The 23,050-nt window shown below is 42.3% G+C and overlaps 1 protein-coding gene across 3 annotated transcripts in view; it reads left to right on the top strand.

Annotated features, from left to right (window-relative positions):
- Positions 1-2,989: 2,989 nt before the first annotated feature.
- Fam185a (family with sequence similarity 185 member A) overlaps positions 2,990-23,050 on the top strand; it is an 81,831-nt gene continuing 61,770 nt past the window's right edge. For all 3 annotated transcript variants that reach the window (XM_052173096.1, XM_052173095.1, XM_052173094.1), the window contains exons 1-4: positions 2,990-3,698; positions 6,814-6,923; positions 17,497-17,589; positions 22,450-22,588. In XM_052173096.1, the coding sequence (XP_052029056.1) occupies positions 3,290-3,698; positions 6,814-6,923; positions 17,497-17,589; positions 22,450-22,588 (751 nt within the window). In that variant the 5' untranslated portion in view covers positions 2,990-3,289. The remainder of the gene's footprint in view (positions 3,699-6,813; positions 6,924-17,496; positions 17,590-22,449; positions 22,589-23,050) is intronic.

The following is a 23,050-nucleotide window of genomic DNA, read 5'->3' as shown; positions in this document are numbered from 1 at the left end:
ATGAACTTGCCCACCCAAGCGCAGCTTCCTAATAAACCTGCATTTAATATAATCTAATACGGCTTGAATTGTTCATCTCACCAGCAGAGAAATAACTTATCAATAAGTAGTCCTATGAAACAAAAAATTTTTGTACATTTGTAATTTAATGCTCTCATCACCCTAAAAGCACAGTTTTGGCGGTTTATAATGGCTTCACCTTGTGTTTCTGAATCTGTTTCTTTAGCGGTCATGCAGGAAGAAGAATGACTATCCTTCTTAGCAGCATTTTGTGAGAATCAGTGAGTTGATGCATGGGAAGATGCTTTGAAAACTGTATTTATTGCTCACTATTACACAAAGACAAATTTGATACTTATTAGCTTGTTAAGCATTGGTAATGTTAATATCTTACATTATTCTTAATCTCTATCAGATCCTCGGGTTCCAACCTCATAAAATCAGGAAGGTAATTTTTCATTAAGTTTAACTTCCTTTATTATAATGAAATAATGACTGTGTCACAGATATCCTTATGGCTCGGTTGCCAATTCTATTCATTTCATTTTTCTCAGAAAAGAAAAAGTTACTACAGAAACAGGTTAATTTATTAAGGATGCTTATTTAGTCCAAATATATGCAGCACTACCATAGCAAATCAGAGTGCAGTCTCTCAGCTTGCTTGAGCTTTTTTTTTTTTTTCAAATTTTAAAAAGCATGTCTCCGGGTTTTCATAAAAAAGATAATTTGAAGAGTAATCTGAGTGTGCGTGGAACCAAAGCCAATGATATTACTCACTGAGTGGACTCTTGCTTCTCATAAAATCTATATTATAGCCTACTGAGGTAGGACAGAAATGCAGGAAAATGATGGAGACCTGGGAAAGAAAAGAGCCCTCGTTCCAGAGCTTGACCAATACTTCTCAGCTGCTGAAAATGAAGAATTCAAACACAGTTGACAATAGAAAGATAATATCTCTTCTATAGAGTTATTTCCAAGTTAGATTGCTGAAGGAGCAATGAATCACATTTAAGACCTAAATATATATTCTTTCTCAGCTATAAACCATCAATTTTATATAAATCTTACCAAAAACCCTATTTCCAGTAAAGGATGTGTCTTAATCCCCCTTTACAATTCTTGTGACATACGGTTTTATTTTAGTACTATAACCCAATCCAAGACTAGAGCTATCCTATAATCCCACTTCCTGGAAAAAGGAGAGAAAAGCTTTTAAAGAAGTTTCTTAGAGAAATCCTTTGAGGCATAACTTGTGAGTTACCTAAAATGTGAATCTGCAGGACTTCCGCTAAGACACTTAAGGGCAAACTCAAGAGAGCTTGAGACGCTTACACTTGTGCTCTTGGGTGTGTCTCTTTCTCTCCCTGAGTGATCAATTGCCTCTACCAACCCCTGCACTGTTTCAATCTGTGAGTGATCAATCACCTCTATCAATTTTTAATCAAGCCTCTTTCACATTAGCTTCTACCAATATTTTTTTCCCAGTAAAGCCTAGGATAGGTTTTACCTCGGTGGAGGTCCTTAAGGCTAGGGGACTTCTCAGATGGCTGACAGCAGGTCTGGGTTGCTGCACTGCAGCCACCATCATCTTGACTAAGAGAACAATAGGGATGCTGGGAAGGACATTAGTCTACCTATTGCTCTATCCCTTCAGGTTCCAAGAATCAGAGTCCCATATTTGGCTGAGAGTTTCAATCTTTTTCATTTTATTTACTTATTGTGTATTTTATTTGACACAGAGTTCTCAGTATATAGTCCTGGTTGACCTCAGATTTGAGATCCTTCTGCTTCAGCTTCCCAAATTCTAAAAACTTACATGTGAATATACCATCACATTGGACTTGGAATTAGTTAAATCTGTGTATAAGGAATTTAGGGAATTATTTGTAGAATGTGGAGAAAGGGAGAAAGAGTAGGCAAGAACAGCTGAAATAAGGGCCACACCCCACATCTTCCATTATCTTTACTGCCTACTTAATAAAAAAGGGAAGAGTTAACTTATAGAGTTATTTAGCACAGAGTATCTTATATCAAAACTGAAGAAACATTTCTTGTGACCTAGATAATCTAACAGGGACAGGAAAATAATCTGACATCCCCTAACAAGTCTTATGGAGAGAGAGAGAGAGAGAGAGAGAGAGAGAGAGAGAGAGAGAGAGAGAGAGAGAGATTTTATCACTAAGGTTAAGGATCAGTTGGGGGGAAGAGATCTAGACTACTCTCTAAACAAGTTCAAATGTCTCCAAATCTCTTAGCAACTTAGAAATATGTCATTCCTAAAATACTTTAAACGTTGTGTAGACTGTGCACCTCTTTTTTTGTCCATTTGAAACTTGTGGGAAAAAAGAAAAATACTTCAGCACAAGGCAAGGAAGATAGTCATCATTTTACAAGCAAATAGTAAAACCCAAAGGCAACCAATGACTGGCCTAAGGGACTTACAGTTAAGAAAGGGCCAAGGTTCTAACACTTTTTCTATCTATTATTTTCTGCCTGAGAGGGAGTTTCCTTAAAGGATGGAGAAGTGAGGAAGCAACAGAATGGGTCTGTCTTCTCTTGCTAAGGTCTCTTGCTAGGGGAGAATCTTCTATTCCCAAGCGATCCCCATTAGTTTGGTGAAGTTTGATTCTAACCACCTAGAGAGAGTATTCCTAATTTTGAATCTAATTCCCATCTAGAAACATGCTGTTTCTTACCCTTTCTTTTGGTCCTGATCCTTATTTTGACTTTTTTTTCTCCGCGTTTTGGTCCTTGGGGACTTCAAAACCTCTCCTAAGAGTTGCGTCCTTGGTATCCAAAGTAACGGCACAGCTGAGTTTATCTTGTCCCTTCTACTCTTTTCATTGGTCAGTTACATTAAGTTTTTTTCCTTTCTCTGCTCTCTTGGCCAATGGGCTTGAAGCAACGGGGACGCCCCTACCAATCGGCTCTTGTCACTCTCTATTCAGCGCACTGCCTCCTGGGATATGTAGTTTCAGAGCTACCAGACCGCCTTAATGTTTGACTCCTTCAAAACTACATATTCCGACGGCCTCCGCCAAAGGGTCGAAAATAGGTGACTAGTCCGGGTCAGGGTTTCAACAAGGATCTTTGAAGTTTTCATTTTCTTACCGGGATTGTTTTGAGGCTGAGATTTAAGTCCTTAAGTACCGTGCTGGGGCCTGGCTCGTTCTTCCTCGGCGGAGCCGGAGCCGTGCAGGCGGTCGCCTTCGTGACGGACCCGAGGCAGCTCGTGGTTCGGGCGGTCCCCGGACCAGCGAGCCAAGGCTGAAGGGTTCCGAGGGAGAGCATGTTCGGCCGCCTCCCCGCTTGCGCGTCCCGAGTGCGGGCGGGCGCCTTGTTCGGAGCTCTCGGGGCCCGGACATGCGGCTCCGGTGGGGCCGAGAGGCAGGGATCGGCGCCCGACGACCCTAAGGCCGGCCGGGCGCGCGGGGCTCTGAGGGAGTGGACGCTGCAGGTGAGCCCGTTTGGGCGGCTGAGGGCGCGGCTCCCATGCCACCTGGCCGTGAGGCCCCTGGATCTCCTGGCGCACCCCGATGGCGACCGCGTGCAGGTGGCGGTGTGCGGCGTGGGGCACGGGGCGCGCGGCCTGGACAGCCTGCAGGTCGAGTATGATGCAGCTCGGCAGGAGATGGCCATTCTGTCGGACGACATCGACCCCCGGGCGTCGGTGGAGGTGAACGCACCCGTCAAGTTTGGCAAGTGAAGTAAAAAAGGGTTTGGGTCACAAAACGACTGTCTAGGCTAATTGGCCCTCTCCGGAGGTCTCTTTTCTAAAGCAGCACTCTTGGGTTCCTGACTAGTGTTCAAGCGTTAGGTTCCCAATTAAGGAGAAAAATTAAAACCGAATGGAAGCATGTATTGGAATAATCTGCGTCTAATTACATTATAGAGCCCCCCCCCCCCCCCGTGTTCTTCTTTGCCATAGTCATTAGCATGGTTCAGGGTTGAGTTTTCCTGATAACTATCCAGTGGTTTGGTAGTCCACATCTTGGGGCTTTGGTCCCTAGTCAGCTCTATCTGTAGCTGCCGCTAGCTAACCTAAATAAAAATACTTGCTTTCCAACAGGCACCAAGGCTAGTAGGTGTCTATCCACTTAGGCGAAAGTAAATTCTCTTCGAATAACAAACGTTGAAGCAAGACACATAGTTAAGACTGCCTGGGAAAATTCATAATGGTACCTGCAAAACATATTTCTTAGGGATCTGGGTCCTGTTATTTCCCAGATGCAAGCTTCTGAGCACACAAACTTTTCTAGAAAGGGTTCTCGGGGCTCTCATTCTTCCTGGAACTGAAGGATGATGTTGCCGATGCTAGCAATAGCGCCATTTACCTCGTATAAGATTATTTTAGATTTACCCTCCCAGCTGCTCGGTAGGGTGGATGCTTTTGTCAGCATTTCAGATGAGGACATTGAAGTAAAGGAGGTATCATAAGATACGTAGTGTAACTAAACAAACAAAAGGCCCCCTGCGTGGTGGCATTAAGAAATTTGCTTTCTTGGGTGCCTTTCCACCTTAAATACAGATAGGCAGGGCTAGGATTTGAGCTGACTGGAGTGGCTCAGCAGTTAAGCTTTATTGCTTCTTGACTTCTAACTAGCCTACATGAATAAGAGACCGTGCCTCCAAAATGTAATAATCTGAAGGTGCTGGTGGGCCTTCACCACAGTGCAGAATAAAATGGGTATCAGAGAGAGGGGCAGAACTTAAAACAGCTCCTATGAGATGGACATTACCTCTGCTGTTGGTCCCAGAGCACCTCATTGCATCTTTTTAGAGCTTGAGGCCTATTTCCAGGGTCCTGCCTCTATTCCATAGGCCCCTCAGATCTACATAATGATTTTATTGATAGTTGTTCCTCCGGCTTGTGATAGAGTGACCCAGTGGATGTCCCATTGCTACTGCTGTGTCTAGCCTTAATTCCACTTCTGTCTTAGTCAGAGTTTTACTGCTGTGAACAGACACCATGACCAATGCAAGTTTTATAAAAGACGGCATTTAATTGGGGCTAGCTTACAGGTTCAGAGGGTCAATCCATTGTCATCAAGGCAGAAGCAAGGCAGCCTCCAGGCAGGCATGGTGCAGGAGGAGCTGAGGGTTCTACATCTTTATCCAAAGGAAGCCAGGAACAGACTGAGAATCCTCAGTCCTCTAGGAGGAAGACCTCTAAGCCCATCCCCACAGCGACACACTTCCTCCATCTTCTAATAGTGCCATTCCCTGGGACAAGTTTATGCAAACCATCACACCATCCTACTTCCCAAAGAGCAGAGTGTGCTTAGAATCCCATTCCTTGTCTGTAGAGTTGTCGGGTCTGCCTTGTTTCCTGCCTTGTGATGAGACTCAGTTGGGCAGTTCTGTTGATGAGTGTTTGGCTTTTTATGTGCTCTCATTTTCTCTCAGTGTATGTTGCTAATTTAACCCATCGCCATGCGGGTGAGGAAATTCATAGTGTTTAACTATTATGTGGCATTGGGTCCCAATAACACGCTTTGGGGGAACATAATTGTGCTGGTTAGTTTTTTTGTCAGCCTGACACAGCTAGAGTCACCTGGGAGAGGGAGTTGACAAAAGGCCTTCTTCAGATTGACCCGTAGGCAAGTCTGCAATACTCAAGAAGCATTTCTTGATTACTGATTGGAATGGGAGGGCCCAACCACACGGGTTGGCCCTGGGTTGTAGAAAAAAGCAAGCTGAGAGACTGCCGGAGAGCAAGGCGATGTTCCCCGTGATTGCTTCCTCAGTTTCTGCCCTGAGCTTGTCCTGACTTTCCTGCATGACGGGTTAGGAGGGTTAGGAGACGAACCCTTTCCCACCACATGGAGTTGGTCAGTGTTTTATCACACCAAGGTAACAGGACAGCCGTATTTGTCTCTGTGCTCCAGCTTACGGCAATCATTTATATTAATGTAATTGCATGGTCATTGTCACTTTTAAACTTTTTGTTATTGCTGTTTGTTTTGTTTTTGAGACAGAATCCCTTTACAGAGCCCTGGCTCTCCTACAGAACTCAGTGTAGACCAAGCTGATATTGTACTAAGAGATCCATCTGCCTCTGCCTCCTAACTGCTGAGATAAAAGGCGTGCATCGCAATGCCCAGCAACTATTTTGTTTTTATAAAGACATATCTAAGGTAATGATTTAAATTACTGCTAAAAAGGCCACCTGTCAATTCCTATTTTCCAAATTTCCTTTAAATACACTCTTATTTATCCACAAGATTGTGGCTTTAATTCTTCCTATCACTCGGTTTTTAAAAGTGGTTCTGGTTATTAAAAATTACACCAAATACCTTGTGATGTAGTTATGTAGCAGTATTCCCATGTTGGGGTTATGAAAGGCTAGAGTAGAATTTGAAATCTTAGGTCATGGTCACATACACTGATCCACGCTATTATTATATTCCTTAAATTAGGGGACTGTAGGACAAGACTGGCCGACTCAGCTGATGTTTGATGGCTTGTTAGTTCACTGTTGTATCCTGCTCATTTGTGTGTGTCCTTTCTGTGGCATGGGGCTTCTAGGATATTCCCCAGGAGACGTGAGCACCTACCTACAAGGATGGCCATCTCAGCTCCTTTATTCCCTCCTGTGGTATTGCCTCTCTTTAGATGATACAAGCCAGCAGGTATGATCTCTAAGCTGCCCTTGATCCTGCTGCCTTAGGAAAGACGTCTTGTTTTCAGGAAGAAACCCTCCTGATCATTCAGTACTGCAGCGAATCCCTGAGGATCTGGGTATCCAGGGAGTATTAGAACGCCCTGAGGCCTAGCCACTGACTTTTTCCTTCTCTCTGCTTCTGCTTCTAGATTTGAATATCGAGTCATCAGGGTCTGGTTCTGTAAAAGTGCAGAATATTGAATGTGATAGCTGTAAAATCAACACTGAGCAGGGGACCAGCATCCTGCAGTCTGTGAAGGTAACTTTGTTCCAGTTACCCCTACAAACTAAAGTATCGAATCAAACTACAAGGCTTAATTTGTTATTTAGATTATTCTCTTTCATCTTTTAGAGAATCTACAAAGAATTTTGCCTTAAAAAGCCCAAATGTCATAGCAACTTTGAAAGTTTTATGTTTATGGTATCACAATTATTATTATATACTTCATTTCAAAGTATAGTAAAACCCGAAAGTATATATTTAGGATTTTGAGAGACTATAAAACTAAAAAAAAAAAAAAAAAAAGTATACTTAAAAGAATTAAACTCTATCTTAAAATTTCTGAAATTAATTTAAAACTGAAGCATCATTGATGCAAAGTACATTTTGCAACATTTTCATTTTCTTCTACTTATTAAAGAACAAAGAAAGTATATCCTATAACTACTTAAATCAATGGCTATTTTACTGAAACTTTTAATATATCAAAAGCTCTTTACCAGAGGATTAGGCAGGCGGTTTTGCAAACTAGCAGATAATTCTTCTTGTTTTGTAGTTAACAATTTTACATTCCATTTTTTAAAAAATGAGATTGGTCTTAGCCATAAATGTTTCAAAATACACTCCCTAGGGAAGGTTACTCTTCTTTCTAACTGATACAGCATTTGCAGGATCAAAACCCAATACTCTGATAGGCTTCGGTGAGCTTGGTCATCTTCGTGTTGTAGCTTCATAGCTTTAACTTTAAAAACATTAGTGAGAATGATTGACCCATTCTTCCTTAGAAATGTTTATTCGCTCAATGGTGCTTCTGTTTTGATGAATCCATTTCAGTAATTTCAAGATAGAGTTTAATTCTTTCTTTATTTTGTAGTTGTTCTGTGGAAGACTATGAACTCAGTCTTTACACCTAGCTGAAAAGGAATTAGAAGAACCAAAGCTGATACGTGTTCTTCTGGTTTATTGCCACAAATTAGAGCCGCCTGTGAAGAGGCCTTGATTGAGGCTCTATCAGTGGGCAAGGCGGTGGGCCGTTTCCTTCGTTATTGATCGATGTGGGAGGGCCCAGCCCGCTGAGGGTTGTGCCGCCCCTAGGCTGGTGGTCTTGGGCTATATGAGAAAGCAGGCTGAGGAAGCCAATAGCAGAGCTCCCCATGGTCTCTGCTGACACTGCTGCTCAGTGCAGGTTCTGCCTTGGCCTCCCTCCACGATGGACTGTGATCTGTAGCCCAAGTCAACCCTTTCCTCCCCAGTGCTGGTTTTGGTCATGTTTCATCTCAGCAGCAGAGAAAGAAAGACACCGGCCTTGTATGAAGAGAATTATTCTTGCAATGTGGCCTTAACTAACTTATAGTCATAAATGCAGACACTGTGGTAAGATAGCTGGCCTAGGTTTTTAAAAATATGATACAATATCATCTTAAATTAGTGATCATCTGTTAATATGTCTTTCACTTATTTAACATCATAGGGTTATTTAACATCATACATAGGGTTATGCTATTTTAATAATGCTTACTGCTAATGAATAGTTAATAGGTACTGAGAATCTCAGCTAAGCCTTGTTTAGCCATGGAGTGTGGAGTTACAGGGTGTCTCCTGTCTGCTTGGGACTCGGGTCACTGGTGGAGGAGAGGTGTGGGAGTTTGGACTGCTCTTACCCCACGCTAGCACAGGGCGAGGCATCAGGCTATGGGAAGCCTCAGGACTCCACTCTGATGTTGGGGGAGCGCAGTCTGAGGTCCCAGAGACTGCCAGAGTTGGCTCTGTGGTTCCGGGACCTGTACAGAGGCTGGGGGACATCAGATTCTCAGACTCTTGGCCATCTAGGTGCCTCTGGAAGAGCAGAGAACAGAGTGAGGGGGGGAGTGGATGGGGGCACAGGCGCCTGGGTCAAAGGGGGAAAGAGGGAGAGCTCCGGCTGGGTCACACAGGGAGCACAGTCCTTGGCTTGCTTGGTGGGCAGCTTGGCTTGGTGGAGGCCGTGGCTGGGAGTGCTGAGAAGCCTCCTGCAGGAGACTAGATGGCTGGCTCTTTAGGTGAAGACCCGCTTCCCGTTGCGGATCCCCGAAGCAAAGAGACAGCCCATGGTTTAGGGCACTTATTGTCACAGTGGAGAGTGGCGATGAGTACACCGTAAACCGTACCCCACTTTCTCAGGCAGGCCTGAGGTTAAATACCTTTTGCAGGAAGGAGAGTCTGAGAAGGGGAGATTATTGGCTAAGCCCTTCAGACCTTTAAGTACCTCATTAAAAGGAGCTCTGTCTTGAGGCTACATGACCTGTGGTCACTTCCCCTACCTGTGGAGGGGCTTGGGGCGTTGTCCTTATGTTACTGATGGCCACAAAATTATGGAGGGTTGCGGCCTCATGTCAGGAGCCTGGTGTCCAGGAGCGTGGCAAAACGCCTACTGTTCCTTGCAGGGTTATCCCCAGGGTTTCCAACCTAGCTCAACCAGAAACCAGGCTGGCTGCCTTTCATGGTCCTACATTGGAGCATCTTCATTTGTCAAGAATGGAAACTAGGAGGCACCAAAAGGCCTGCAAATTCACTCACGAACACACAGCTAAAGTAGTGCAGCTGGGATTTGACTTATGTTTGTGCTTTCCAAGCTTAAACTCTCCCCAGCTTTCTTTACTGGCCAAGGAAGGCTTGTGGTAGTGCTGCCTTTACTCAGTGTCCTTAAGGAGGTGAGCGAGCGAGTGTCTCACGTTCGCAGTTTTTTGTTTTTTTTATTCGATATAATTTTTTTATTTACATTTCAAATGATTTCCCCTTTTCTAGCCCCCCACTCCCCGAAAGTTCCATAAGCCCCTTTTTCTTCCTCTGTCCTCTCACCCACCCCTTCCCACTTCCCCGTTCTGGTTTTGCCGAATACTGCTTCACTGAGTCTTTCCAGAACCAGGGGCCACTCCTCCTTTCTTCTTGTACCTCATTTGATGTGTGGATTATGATTTGGGTATTCCAGTTTTCTAGGTTAATATCCACTTATTAGTGAGTGCATACCATGATTCACCTTTTGAGTCTGGGTTACCTCACTTAGTATGATGTTCTCTAGCTCCATCCATTTGCCTAAGAATTTCATGAATTCATTGTTTCTAATGGCTGAATAGTACTCCATTGTGTAGATATACCACATTTTTTGCATCCACTCTTCTGTTGAGGGATACCTGGGTTTTTTCCAGCATCTGGCAATTATAAATAGGGCTGCTATGAACATAGTAGAGCATGTATCCTTATTACATGGTGGGGAGTCTTCTGGGTATATGCCCAGGAGTGGTATAGCAGGATCTTCTGGAAGTGAGGTGCCCAGTTTTCGGAGGAACCGCCAGACTGATTTCCAGAGTGGTTGTACCAATTTGCAACCCCACCAGCAGTGGAGGAGTGTTCCTCTTTCTCCACACCCTCTCCAACACCTGCTGTCTCCTGAATTTTTAATCTTAGCCATTCTGACTGGTGTAAGGTGAAATCTCAGGGTTGTTTTGATTTGCATTTCCCTAATGACTAATGAAGTTGAGCATTTTTTAAGATGCTTCTCCGCCATCCGAAGTTCTTCAGGTGAGAATTCTTTGTTTAACTCTGTGCCCCATTTTTTAATAGGGTTGTTTGGTTTTCTGGAGTCTAACTTCTTGAGTTCTTTATATATATTGGATATTAGCCCTATATCTGATGTAGGATTGGTGAAGATCTTTTCCCAATTTGTTGGTTGCCGATTTGTCTTCTTGATGATGTCCTTTGCCTTACAGAAACTTTGTAATTTTATGAGGTCCCATTTGTCAATTCTTGATCTTAGAGCATATGCTATTGGTGTTCTGTTCATAAACTTTCTCCCTGTACCGATGTCCTCAAGGGTCTTCCCCAGTTTCTTTTCTATTAGCTTCAGAGTGTCTGGCTTTATGTGGAGGTCCTTGATCCATTTGGATTTGAGCTTAGTACAAGGAGACAAGGATGGATCAATTCGCATTCTTCTGCATGCTGACCTCCAGCTGAACCAGCACCATTTGTTGAAAAGGCTATCTTTTTTCCATTGGATGTTTTCAGCCTCTTTGTCGAGGATCAAGTGGCCATAGGTGTGTGGGTTCATTTCTGGATCTTCAATCCTGTTCCATTGATCCTCCTGCCTGTCACTGCACCAATACCATGCAGTTTTTAACACTATTGCTCTGTAGTATTGCTTGAGGTCAGGGATACTGATTCCCCCAGACTTTCTTTTGTTGCTGAGAATAGTTTTAGCTATCCTGGGTTTTTTGTTGTTCCAGATGAATTTGATAATTGCTCTTTCTAACTCTGTGAAGAATTGAGTTGGGATTTTGATGGGTATTGCAATGAATCTGTATATTGCTTTTGGCAAAATGGCCATTTTAACTATATTGATTCTACTGATCCATGAGCATGGGAGGTTTTCCCATTTTTTGAGGTCTTCTTCCATTTCCTTCTTCAGAGTCTTGAAGTTCTTGTCATACAGATCTTTCACATGTTTGGTAAGAGTCACCCCAAGATACTTTATACTGTTTGTGGCTATTGTGAAGGGTGTCATTTCCCTAATTTCTTTCTCAGCCTGCTTATCCTTTGAGTATAGGAAGGCCACTGATTTGCCTGAGTTGATTTTATAACCTGCCACTTTGCTGAAGTTGTTTATCAGCTGTAGGAGCTCTCTAGTGGAGTTTTTTGGGTCACTTAGGTAGACTATCATGTCATCTGCAAATAATGATAGTTTGACTTCTTCCTTTCCGATTTGTATCCCTTTGACCTCCTTATGTTGTCGAATTGCCCGAGCTAGTACCTCGAGTACAATATTGAAAAGATAAGGAGAAAGGGGGCAGCCTTGTCTGGTCCCTGATTTCAGTGGGATTGCTTCAAGTTTCCCTCCATTTGATGCTGGCTACCGGTTTGCTGTATATTGCTTTTACTATGTTTAGGTATGGGCTTTGAATTCCTGTTCTCTCCAAGACTTTAAGCATGAAAGGATGCTGAATTTTGTCAAATGCTTTTTCAGCATCCAATGAAATGACCATGTGGTTTTTTTCTTTGAGTTTGTTTATGTAGTGGATTGCATTGATGGATTTCCGTATATTGAACCAACCCTGCATTCCCGGGATAAAGCCTACTTGATCATGGTGGATGATCGTTTTGATGTGTTCTTGGATTTGGTTGGCAAGAATTTTATTGAGTATTTTTGCATTGATGTTCATAAGGGAAATTGGTCTGAAGTTCTCTTTCTTTGTTGGATCTTTGTGTGGTTTTGGTATCAGCATAATTGTGGCTTCCTAGAAGGAATTGGGTAGTGTTCCTTCTGTTTCTATCTTGTGGAATAGTTTGAAGAGTATTGGTGTTAACTCTTCTTTGAAGGTCTGATAGAATTCTGCACTGAAACCATCTGGTCCTGTGCTTTTTTTGGTTGGAAGACTTTCTATGACTCCTTCTATTTCTTTAGGCATTATGGGACTGTTTAGATGGTCTAGTTGGTCCTGATTTAATTTTGGTATTTGGTATCTGTCAAGGAAATTGTCCATTTCCTCCAGATTCTCCAGTTGTGTTGAGTACAGGCTCTTGTAGTAGGATCTGATGATTTTTTTATATCTCCCTTTTCATTTCTAAGTTTGTTAATTTGGATACTTTCTCTGTGCCCTTTGGTCAGTCTGGCTAAGGGTTTATCTATCCTGTTGATTTTCTCAAAGAACCAGCTCCTGGTTTTGTTGATTCTTTGTATGGTTCTCTTTGTTTCTACTTGATTGATTTCGGCCCTGAGTTTGATGATTTCCTGCCTTCTACTCCTCCTGAGTGAAATAGCTTCTTTTTGTTCCAGGGCTTTCAGGTGTGTCATTAAGCTGGTAATGTATGCTCTCTCCATTTTCTTTTTGGAGGCACTCAGGACTATGAGTTTTCCTCTTAGCACTGCTTTCATTGTGTCCCATAGATTTGGGTATGTTGTGTCTTCATTTTCATTGTGTTCTAAAAAGTCTTTAATTTCTTTCCTTATTTCTTCCTTGACCAAGGTATCATTGAGTAGAATATTGTTCAGTTTCCACGTGTATGCGGGTTTTCTGTTGTTTTTGTTGCTATTGAAGACCACTTTTACTCCATAGTGATCTGATAGGAGGCATGGGATTAGTTCGATCTTCTTATATTTGTTGAGGTCTGTCTTGTGACCAATTATATGTTCGATTTTGGAGAAGGTACCATGAGGTGCTGAGAAAAAGGTATATTCTTTTGCTTTAGGATAGAATGTTCTATATATATCTGTTAAATCTAATTGGTCCAAATTTTCAATTAGTTTCATTGTGTCCCTGTTTAGTTTCTGTTTTCCTGATCGGTCCATTGAGGAAAGTGCAGTGTTGAAGTCACCCACAATTAATGTGTTAGGTGCAACGTGTGCTTTGAGTTTCAATAAAGTTTCTTTTACGAAAGAGGGTGCCCTTGCATTTGGAGCATAGATGTTCAGGATTGAGAGTTCTTCTTGTTGTATTTTTCCTTTGACCAGTAAGAAATGTCCCTCAGAGTCTCTTTTGATGACTTTGGGTTGAAAGTCAATTTTATCTGATATTAAAATGGCTACTCCAGCTTGTTTCCTGAGACCATTTGCTTGTAAAATTGTCTTCCAGCCTTTTACTCTAAGGTAGTGTTTGTCTTTGACCCTGAGGTGTGTTTCCTGTAAGCAGCAAAATGTAGGGTCCTGTTTACGTATCCAGTCAGTTAGTCTGTGTCTTTTTATTGGGGCATTAAGTCCATTGATGTTAAGAGATATTAAGGAATAGTGATTGTTACTACCTATCATTTTTGACGTTATTTTTAAATTTGATTGCTTAACTTCTTTTGGGTTTTATGAAAGGTTACTATCTTGCTTTTTCCAGGGTGAAGTTTCCCTCCTTGTATTGGTGTTTTCCTCCTATTATCCTTTGTAGGGCTGGGTTTGTGGATAGATATTGGGTAAACTTGGTTTTGTCATGAAATATCTTAGTTTCTCCATCTACGGTGATTGAGAGTTTTGCTGGATATAGTAGTTTTGGCTGGCATTTGTGTTCTCTTAGAGTCTGCATGAGATCTGCCCAGGACCTTCTAGCCTTCATAGTCTCAGGTGAAAAGTCTGCTGTGATTCTGATAGGTCTTCCTTTATATGTTACTTGGCCTTTTTCTCTTACTGCCTTTAATATTCTTTCTTTGTTTAGAACATTTGGTGTTTTGATTATTATGTGACGGGAAGTATTTCTGTTCTGGTCCAGTCTGTTTGGAGTTCTGTAGGCTTCTTGTATATTCATGGGCATCTCTCTCTTTAGGTTAGGGAAGTTTTCTTCCATAATTTTATTGAAGATATTTGCTGGCCCTTTAAGTTGTAAATCTTCACTCTCATCTATGCCTATAATCCTTAGGTTTGGTCTTTTCATTGTGTCCTGGATTTCCTGGATATTTTGGGTTACAAGCTTTTTGCATTTTGCATTTTCTTTAACTGTTGAGTCCATGGTTTCTATGGAATCTTCAGCATCTGAGATTCTTTCTTCTATCTCTTGTATTCTGTTGTTGATATTTGCATCTCTGTCCCCTGATTTCTTCCCAAGGCTTTCTATCTCCAAAGATGTCTCTCTTCGAGTTTTCTTAGTTGTTTCTACTTCTGATTTTAGATCCTGGATGGTTTTGCTTAGCTCCTTCACTTGCTTGTTTGTGCTTTCCTCTAATTCTTTAAGAGATTTTTGTGTTTCCTCTTTCATGATCTCAGCCTGTTGACCAAAGTTCTCCTGTATTTCTTTAAGTGTTTTTTGCGTTTCCTCATTATTGGCTTTTGTATCCTCCTGGATTTCTTTCAATGATTTTTGTGTTTCCCTTGCAAGGGCTTCTAACTTTTGATCCATTTTCTCCTGAATTTCTTTAAGTATGTCCTTCATGTGTTCCTGTACCAGCATCATGACCAGTGATTTTAAATCCAAATCTTGTTTTACTGGTGTGATGGGGTATCCAGGACATGCTGGTAGAGGAGAATTGGGTTCAGATGTTGCCATATTGCCTTGATTTCTGTTAGTGATGTTCCTGCGTTAGCCTTTTGCCATCTAGTTCTCACTGGTGTTAGTTGGTCTTGTCAGTGCTGGACTCACCAGTGCAAGCTGCCCCTTCCCAGGTGGCCTCTGGTGCACAGCTTACCTCCTGCACTGCCTGGAGACAGGGCGCTGTTGCCCAGGCTGTTCAGATCCCGAAGCAGGAACCCAAAGGCTCCTGCTGGTGCCCGCTGGATTCACCGGAGCACACCAACTTCTCCCAGCTGGCCACCCAGAAGCCCCTCCTGCCTCTTGCAGGACCTGGAGAGGACCTGGGTGTTGCCACCCAGGCTGATCTGGATCCGGAAGCGGAGAGAGTTGAGCTGAGGGCTCCCGCCAGAGGCCTCAGGACTGGGACCCAAGTTCTGGGCCACAGGAGCAAGCCATGCTGCGAGCTCCCAGACTGTCTCTGGGTGCACACCGGGTCTCCTGCACTTCCTGGAGACCGAGCCCTGTGGCCCTGGTCGTTCAGATCCCAAAGCAGGCACCCGAAGGCTCCCGCTGGGGCCCGCTGGATTCACCGGAGCATACCGACTTCTCCCCACTGGCCTGCTGATGTGTTCTTGGGTGCCCTTGCAGCTCTAGTGTGCTTTGCCCCAGATTGTGTCTGTGAACCAGATGGAGCCCGTGTGCACCCCCAGGGAGCGCAGACGGTGTACGCTGCCGGGACCTCACCCGCATGCTGATCACTCTGCTGGGCAGCTGGTCCCTCAACCGGGCTGGCGCACACAAGGTTAGCCTGGCCGCCCAGGCCCTGGGTCCATGCAGAAGCCTGGGAGGCCAAGGTCCGAGCAAAGTTCCCCTCGGGCCATGACTGTCAACGGGGTCTGCCAGGTGACCAGGATGGCGGGTGTGCGCGTTTGCGTTCCCCGAAAGCGGCGGGAGAGTCTGCTGGGCTAACAACCTCCTGGGCAGGTTGACACACAGATGGCCCACCAAGCCGCCCAGTTCTTGGGGTCAGTACAGGGCCTGTTGGGGCCTAGACCCCCGCTTTGTTAGCCTCAGGCTATGCTTTGTTAGCCTCAGGCTATGCTTGTTAGCAGTCTCTGCCCTCCCAAGCACTCTGGGTCCTGTAGGCAAAATGGCGGCACGCACACCGGCCAGGGCAAAAAAACCTCCTGGCTGGGTTGGCACCCCGATGGCCCCCCCCCCCCCGAACAGCCCGGGGCCTGGGTGCAGGCCAACGCTCGTCAGGCTCAGACCCCCGTGATGTTGGCCTCGGGTTATATTTGTGTACCTCAGTCTGTCCGATCTCTCTGGAGTCCAAAACCAAGATGGAGGTGAGCTCTCCTGACTGGCGGGAGGCCGAGTTCTGAAGTGGCTTCCGTGCAGCAAAAGGCACCGCAAATCTGCAGCTGCTTGCAGCCCCGCTGGCCAGAGAAGGTCAGTGGTCGTGGGCACCGGGCCTAACTGGACCCTGTGTCGCCTTGGTTCCACTGCTGATGGCCCTTCAGCTGGACCAGCCACTGCTGCCGCCGCCGCCGCCGCCGCCCGATTCTCTGCAGTTTTTTAAAAAAAAAACTGTTATACCACTCCTGGGCATATACCCAGAGGATTCCCCGGCATGCAATAAGGACACATGCTCTACTATGTTCATAGCAGCCTTATTTATAATAGCCAGAAGCTGGAAAGAACCCAGATGTCCCTCAATGGAGGAATGGATACAGAAAATGTGGTTTATTTACACAATGGAATACTACTCAGCAATTAAAAACAATGAATTCATGAAATTCTTAGGCAAATGGATGGAACTAGAAAATATCATCCTAAGTGAGGTAACCCAATCACAAAAGAATACACATGGAATGCAGTCACTGATAAGTGGGTATTAGCCCAGAAGCTCTGAATACCCGACACAACTCACATATCAAATCATTCCCAAGAAGAAGGAAGGAGAGGGCCCTAGTCCTGGAAAGGCTTGATGCAGCAATGTAGGGGAGTACCAGGACAGAGAAGTGGAAGGGGCTTGATTGGGGAATGGGTGGAGGGAAGAGGGCTTCTGGGACTTAGGGGGAGGAGGGAACCGGGAAAGGGGAAATCATTTGGAATGTAAACAAATAATGTAGAAAATAATTTTTTAAAAAAACTAAAAAAAATAAAAATGTCGCACAAAAATTTCTCTCAATAATTTTCCCTCAATTTTCACTTTTAAAATGTTTTCATGATGTGTGGGAATTGGGCGGGCTTCAGATTACAATGCCGTGTCTTTAAGCCATAGATGGGCCTCTTTGGAATACCTTGGGATTATCTCTATGTCAACAAATGAGCATGCGTATGAGCTTTTGCTTACAGTGTCATGAGTTTTAGTGACACTCCAGAAACTCACTTAAGGTCAGCTCCAGATAGGAAAGCACGGTTACTCTGAAAATAGATCTTTCTAAAAATTCACCGATAACTTGGGTTTTGGATTCACATCTGTGACTGTGACAGAGTTAGTGACGCTATAAACCAAATTCTTTTGAGAACAGTTTCTTTTTGTCTTTTTCAATACTTTGCTTAAATTCCTGGATTATGTTATGGGCATGCACAGAAGAAAAAGTTTCATGCAAGCTTACTCTCTCTACCCTCTGTGGTTTTTTGTTTTTCAGAGTCAAAAGTTACATGTTCAAACCAAAGGAGGCGATGTGATCTGTCTTGGAACAATTTACGGAAATATAGATATTCATGCATCAGATAGAAGTGTAAGATTGAAACACTCTCAGTAACTTCAGCTTGACCTCACTTTGTTTATGGTGCAATGTTTTCTTTTCGAATTTAGTTCTTTAATAAGCTCATATTTGGAACTGATATTTAGTTCATTAGATCCACTAAACCCTTGATGTTTAATCCTGACTTATCTAAAGAGGCTTTTATTTTCATGGTTATAAATTAAAATGCCTCATTATGTAATACCATGAGGATGGGAATTGGATTTTTCTAAGGTGCTGGGGTTGCTTGAGTACTGTATTGGCCCAGACGTGCTGCCTTGTCGTTGTCCTAAGCATAAATTCTGAAATGACGGTCACTTACAGACAGCGCTGATTTAACTCTCAGGTTTTGAATGGAGCGTGATGTTGAGAGAGAAAAGGTAGCAGAGGGACTCTGGGATGCATTGGAGGTGGGGGAGCAATTGTGCTCAAAATACTTTACATACTCAGAGAACTCATACAGAAATTAAAGCGCATCTGAAAGTCGCTTCTTCAGCATTTCCACTAGGTGGCACTGGGAGATAAGGCACCAAAGCTCTACCTACACCCGCACCCCACCCCCCACAGCCACAGAGATTGGTTGTTAGGAAAGATGGTATGTATTATTTTATATCATGCTGTTAATAGCAAGGTTAAAATCTGGAGACTATGCAGTTTTAGTTGCTACTGTGAAGAGTAGTGTTTTAAATCTTAGAAGAAAAAAATCTAAATCAGATGGTGAAGGTTATGAGCATAGTATGTTTTTTAAAAATTATACTACATTTTATCATTTGTGTGTGTTTATAAAAGAGAGAGAGCGCGCGCACTAAGATGCACGTGTGGAGGTCAGAGGAAAACTTGTAGGAGTCATTGTCTCCCTTTACCTTGTGGGTCCTAGTGATGCTGTGAGGGGGCCAGGCCTGGCAGCAGCTGCCCTCAGGCACTGAGCCATCTACTGGTACTAAGCAAGGCTGATTGTTTCTACTGTGTTAATCACTGCTTTCTAAGAACCTGTGGGAAGCTGTTTAAACCAGTTATTTAAATACTAATGACCTTTTACATTAAACTAGGAAAGTGTTTCATGATCCTGTAGCCTCAGGCTCTGCCCTTGGAGATGACCTTTAATTTTGCCCTTCAGATTTCTGTCTTAGAAGTACACTAGCAAATCCAACAACTTTGCAGTTCCTTCAAATTCAACCCTTGTGTTAATTGCTAATGTTACTTGAAATGATATTATATGTAATGTTACATGTTCTCTGTGGGGGTGCATATATGTGCATGTAGGTGAAAGGTCGATGTCGACATAGGGTGTCTTTGTCAATGGCTCTTCGCCCTGTTTTGTTCTTTTGTTTTTTCTGAGACAGGGTTTCTCTGTGTAGCCCTGGCTGTCCTGGAACTCACTCTGTAGACCAGGCCAGCCTCCAACTCAGAAATCTGCCTGCCTCTGCGTGCTTAGTGCTGGGATTCAAGACCTGAGCCAACACCACCCTGCTACCTTGTTTTTTCACACAGTGCTTCTGTGGATTCTGACTAGGTTGGCCAGCCAGTGAGCTCTAAGGGACCTGCCTGCCTCCTCCTTCCCAGCGCAGGGGCTATAACCTTGTGGCACTAGGTTCTGCATGGGTGTCTGGGACCCAAACAAGTCCCATGGTGGACGCTAAACTAATAGAACCTTAGCCCCAGCCCAGTATTACATGCTTCCAATTAGATATGAGTGTCCAGAAATTTAAATCATGCTATTTTGAGATTTTGACCACGTTATTAATTTGTTCCAGCTGTTATAAGTAATTGAATATTTCATTAATCCTATTTCCTGTTAAAATATTTTGTTTCTTGCCTGTTTGGTAATGTACAGAAGACTTACATTTTTCTATTTTTCTTTCATAGTATTAACTTTTAAAACATATTTGAAATTTATTTAAAAACATAAAATACTAGTTGAGAGCACATATTGAGAATTAAACTTCCTGACTCAACTGTTTACTTAGTTTTGTGACTTTTGACAAGTCACTTAACACTTGTGTGTCTCCGTTTTTTGGAAAATGGGGTAATAGTAATGGACCTGTATGAGAACATGGTTAGTAGAGCTTCAGTACATGTTTAGTGCTGACACAGGGCCTTGCCTATGGCTGACTCTGATACAGGCTTGCTTATAGTGAGGATAAAATAACAGAACCACAGGAGAGATTCTAGTCTGCGCCTCACTTCCCTGAACCGGCTTCAAGAAATGGAAGTATTTCCTTGCTAAACTAACAAACTAGATGATGAAAATTAAATGGACATCATAAAAATAGCTTTTTTGGTTGTGTAGCTATTTTAAATGATATTAATTTTGAGTCAACCTTTATAATGTAACAGAGTATAGACATTTATTTCATGTGGCTATAAGTTGAAATGATGACCCAGCCGCACTTTTCTGTCTGGACTATAGTGTCACAGCACTTCCTGATATATATATGTATATATGTGTATATATGTATATATGTATATGTATATATGTATATATGAATATGTATATATGTATATATGTATATATGTATATATATCAATGTGCATATATATAAAGTAACTGTAGGGAAAAATTCCTCATGTGAAAATTAATTTTAGCAGTACCTCTCAGGAAAGTATTTGTTTTCTGAACTCCCTTTTGTTTTCTCTTTAAATAACTTCTGTTAAAAATCAGAGTATACAGTTTAGGGTGTCTACATGTGACATTTTATCCATTGATTATAAGTAAGACTTTATCAGTCTGGCTGTCAGCTCTGCTAACCCCAGCTTAGTTGCTGAGTTAGTATGTGATGTGGTTCAGGCCCTGGTGTACTATGTTTTGTTCCTGGATTGTGTGGAGCGATTGACAACTCTATTGTGTTGGAGTGTGTGCTGGGATTTACCTGCTTTCGTTTGCTTTGGTAGTACCAGGTATCTTCTGGCTTCCTGGAGACATATTTAGTTTTTAATGAGCAGTACAGATTCTTGGCATTTTCCACATGCTCATAAAGAGTGCCTTGAGATCCAGCTTTATTTAATGTGCTGGTGAGCAGAATCTAAGCACAAGCCTGCCTTAGCTAATTTAATATGTTTCCAATACTGCTCTACTGTTCATCTTTTGGTAGTCCCTAAAACAGCCCCATTCTCTATTGAAAGGCCAGAACATGGCATTTTGTTGCCTGTTTTATGGAAATTCTTGGAAAGTGTGAAACCATGAATACTAAGCAAGTTTTCATGAGTAGACCTTGTAGGTGGAGGGTTTTTTTTTTTTTTTTTTTTTTTGTCCTGAGTTTTATGCCTTTACTGTAAGCCTTTGGAAGATCAAACATTTATATTTTGTGACAGATTTGTTGAAACTAGACTTAATGTAAAAGTTTCTGTCAGCCCATAATTAAGATAAACAAGTGGTTACAAAGCAATATTACATACTTTGTAAAAAAAAAATAATATATAGAAAATGATGACGTTACATACTGTAAATCTAGAGGTCGTGAGACCCCCTGAGCACGCTTCTCTTTAATTTTGTACTGTAGTCTTTAATATTTCATTCTTGAAACTCAATCTTGTTTGATAACATTTGCTAACGTTCTTAACAGTTTCTGGGAAGTGTGGGAGGAGGGGTGGGAGAAGGGGTTGGAGGAGGGGTGGGACTGATGTCAGTGTGTTCAAAATGGTAGTGCCATTTGTTCGAATGCCCTGATGTACTGCAGAAGTGTGGCAAGCCATCCTCGTAACAGAGTGCAGTGCCAACCCATTCTTATGAACACGTGTTTACCACACAGTGGATGATGTGGGACTCCTACTGTCTTTGTTTTATGTAGTAAACAGTATTTGAAATGTAAATACACACTGAAATTTGTCAGAGAAATTTAAGGATAGACATAAAAGTCCTCTCATTTTATTTACTGGAAAGCTAACACTATTGATATAGAGCAGAAATGTTTTAGAAGTCAATAGTTACTGAGTTAACATGTGAGAGAAAAAATCACAATGCATTCATGAATTTGAATAGCAACAACAATGCATGTGACTCTTTAGTCAGGGGGAAGTTGACAGGGCAGCATCATCTGTAACAAGCCTCCTGTTCCCGCCGAGATGCTGTGCGGTCCCCCTTGAGAGAGACAGTGAGGCAAAGGCTGCTCCTCCGTCTGGTCCTGCTGTTGACTGTTGACTGTTGACTGTTGGATTGGAAGGTGGAGCCAGATGTAAGAGTGGAAAGAGCGCAGAGGACATAATTCATATAAAATGGAGAATATAAGCAAAGGAACTGAGTGCTCATTTGGAGAAAAGTATGCATGTGGAAATATTTCCTAATACAAATCAATCTACTTGAATTAGTGAGTTTATCATGGTTGCTAGATGAAGGTCAAATATAAAAGTCAAGATAACATAAACTTTTAAGAGATATTGTGTAAGAGCACTTTTCAAATATCTGATGGGAGTAAACTAATAAGACAAAATCTACACTGAAAACATAACATTGTTCAGAGAAAGTAAAGAAGGCGTAAATCAGCGGAGGACTTGCGTATTGGCTCTGTTCTCCGTTTACAGAGAATGCGTGTTGCTTTCACTTTTGCAGTTGTCAAGGTGACGGTGACTTCTCCTGAAGCTGGTCTTCACTCTCTAGTCGTGGTTCTCAACTTCCCAATGCTTGGACGACCCTTCATTACAGTGGTGACCCCCAACCATAATATTATTTTGTTGCTACTTTATAATGATAATTTTGCTACTGTTATGAATCAATGTAGATAACTGATATGCAGGATGTCTGAAATGTGACCTCTGTGGGTTGTGACTCACAGATTGAGAACTGCTCTTCTAGATGAACTGTTTTAGCTGTTTGCAGTTTATTTTATAATGAACTGATTCCAGTCTCTCTTTTACTAGACTGTGACCATAGATAAACTTCAGGGAAGCTGTGTTAATATAACTACGGAGGATGGTTTGCTTCAAGCCAAGTATCTTTATACAGACTCTTCATTTCTATCTTCTGCTGCTGGGGATATTGCATTAGGAAATGTTCATGGTAAGCTGACAAAGGCCTAAGGTATCTTAGACTTTCCACATGGCATAAAATTTAAGAGATGACTGTATGGTTAAAGATCATGGAACTGACCTACGTAATTAATTGTACAGTAGCCATCTTTTTTAAAAAAATATGTGAAAGTAAAATAACTTATAAGCTAATTTAATTTTATTTTGAAGAGAATTCGGAAATTATGCTGTTTTATATTAAGCTAATAGTAGTTCTCATTTTTTAAAAAGATTTGTATTAGTGTGCCTGTGTATGCGTGTATACATGTCATCTCTCTAGCCCCAGAAGTTGATACTTAGACAAATTTTATAAGAAGAAACAATATTCAAGAGATGAAATAAAAGCAGTGTTAAGAAAGATGGAATTAGTGGCTGCTTTCCATGATACGAGAGGTTAAATGAATTAAGCATTTGGATAGATCAGATTATAGAGACTCTATGATACTAATTTTGG

The sequence above is a fragment of the Apodemus sylvaticus genome, chromosome 2, assembly GCF_947179515.1.
Source record: "Apodemus sylvaticus chromosome 2, mApoSyl1.1, whole genome shotgun sequence".
Classification (NCBI taxonomy): domain Eukaryota; kingdom Metazoa; phylum Chordata; class Mammalia; order Rodentia; family Muridae; genus Apodemus; species Apodemus sylvaticus.
The sequence above is the reverse complement of the archived record's forward strand: the minus strand, read 5'-3'. Positions and strand labels throughout refer to the sequence as shown.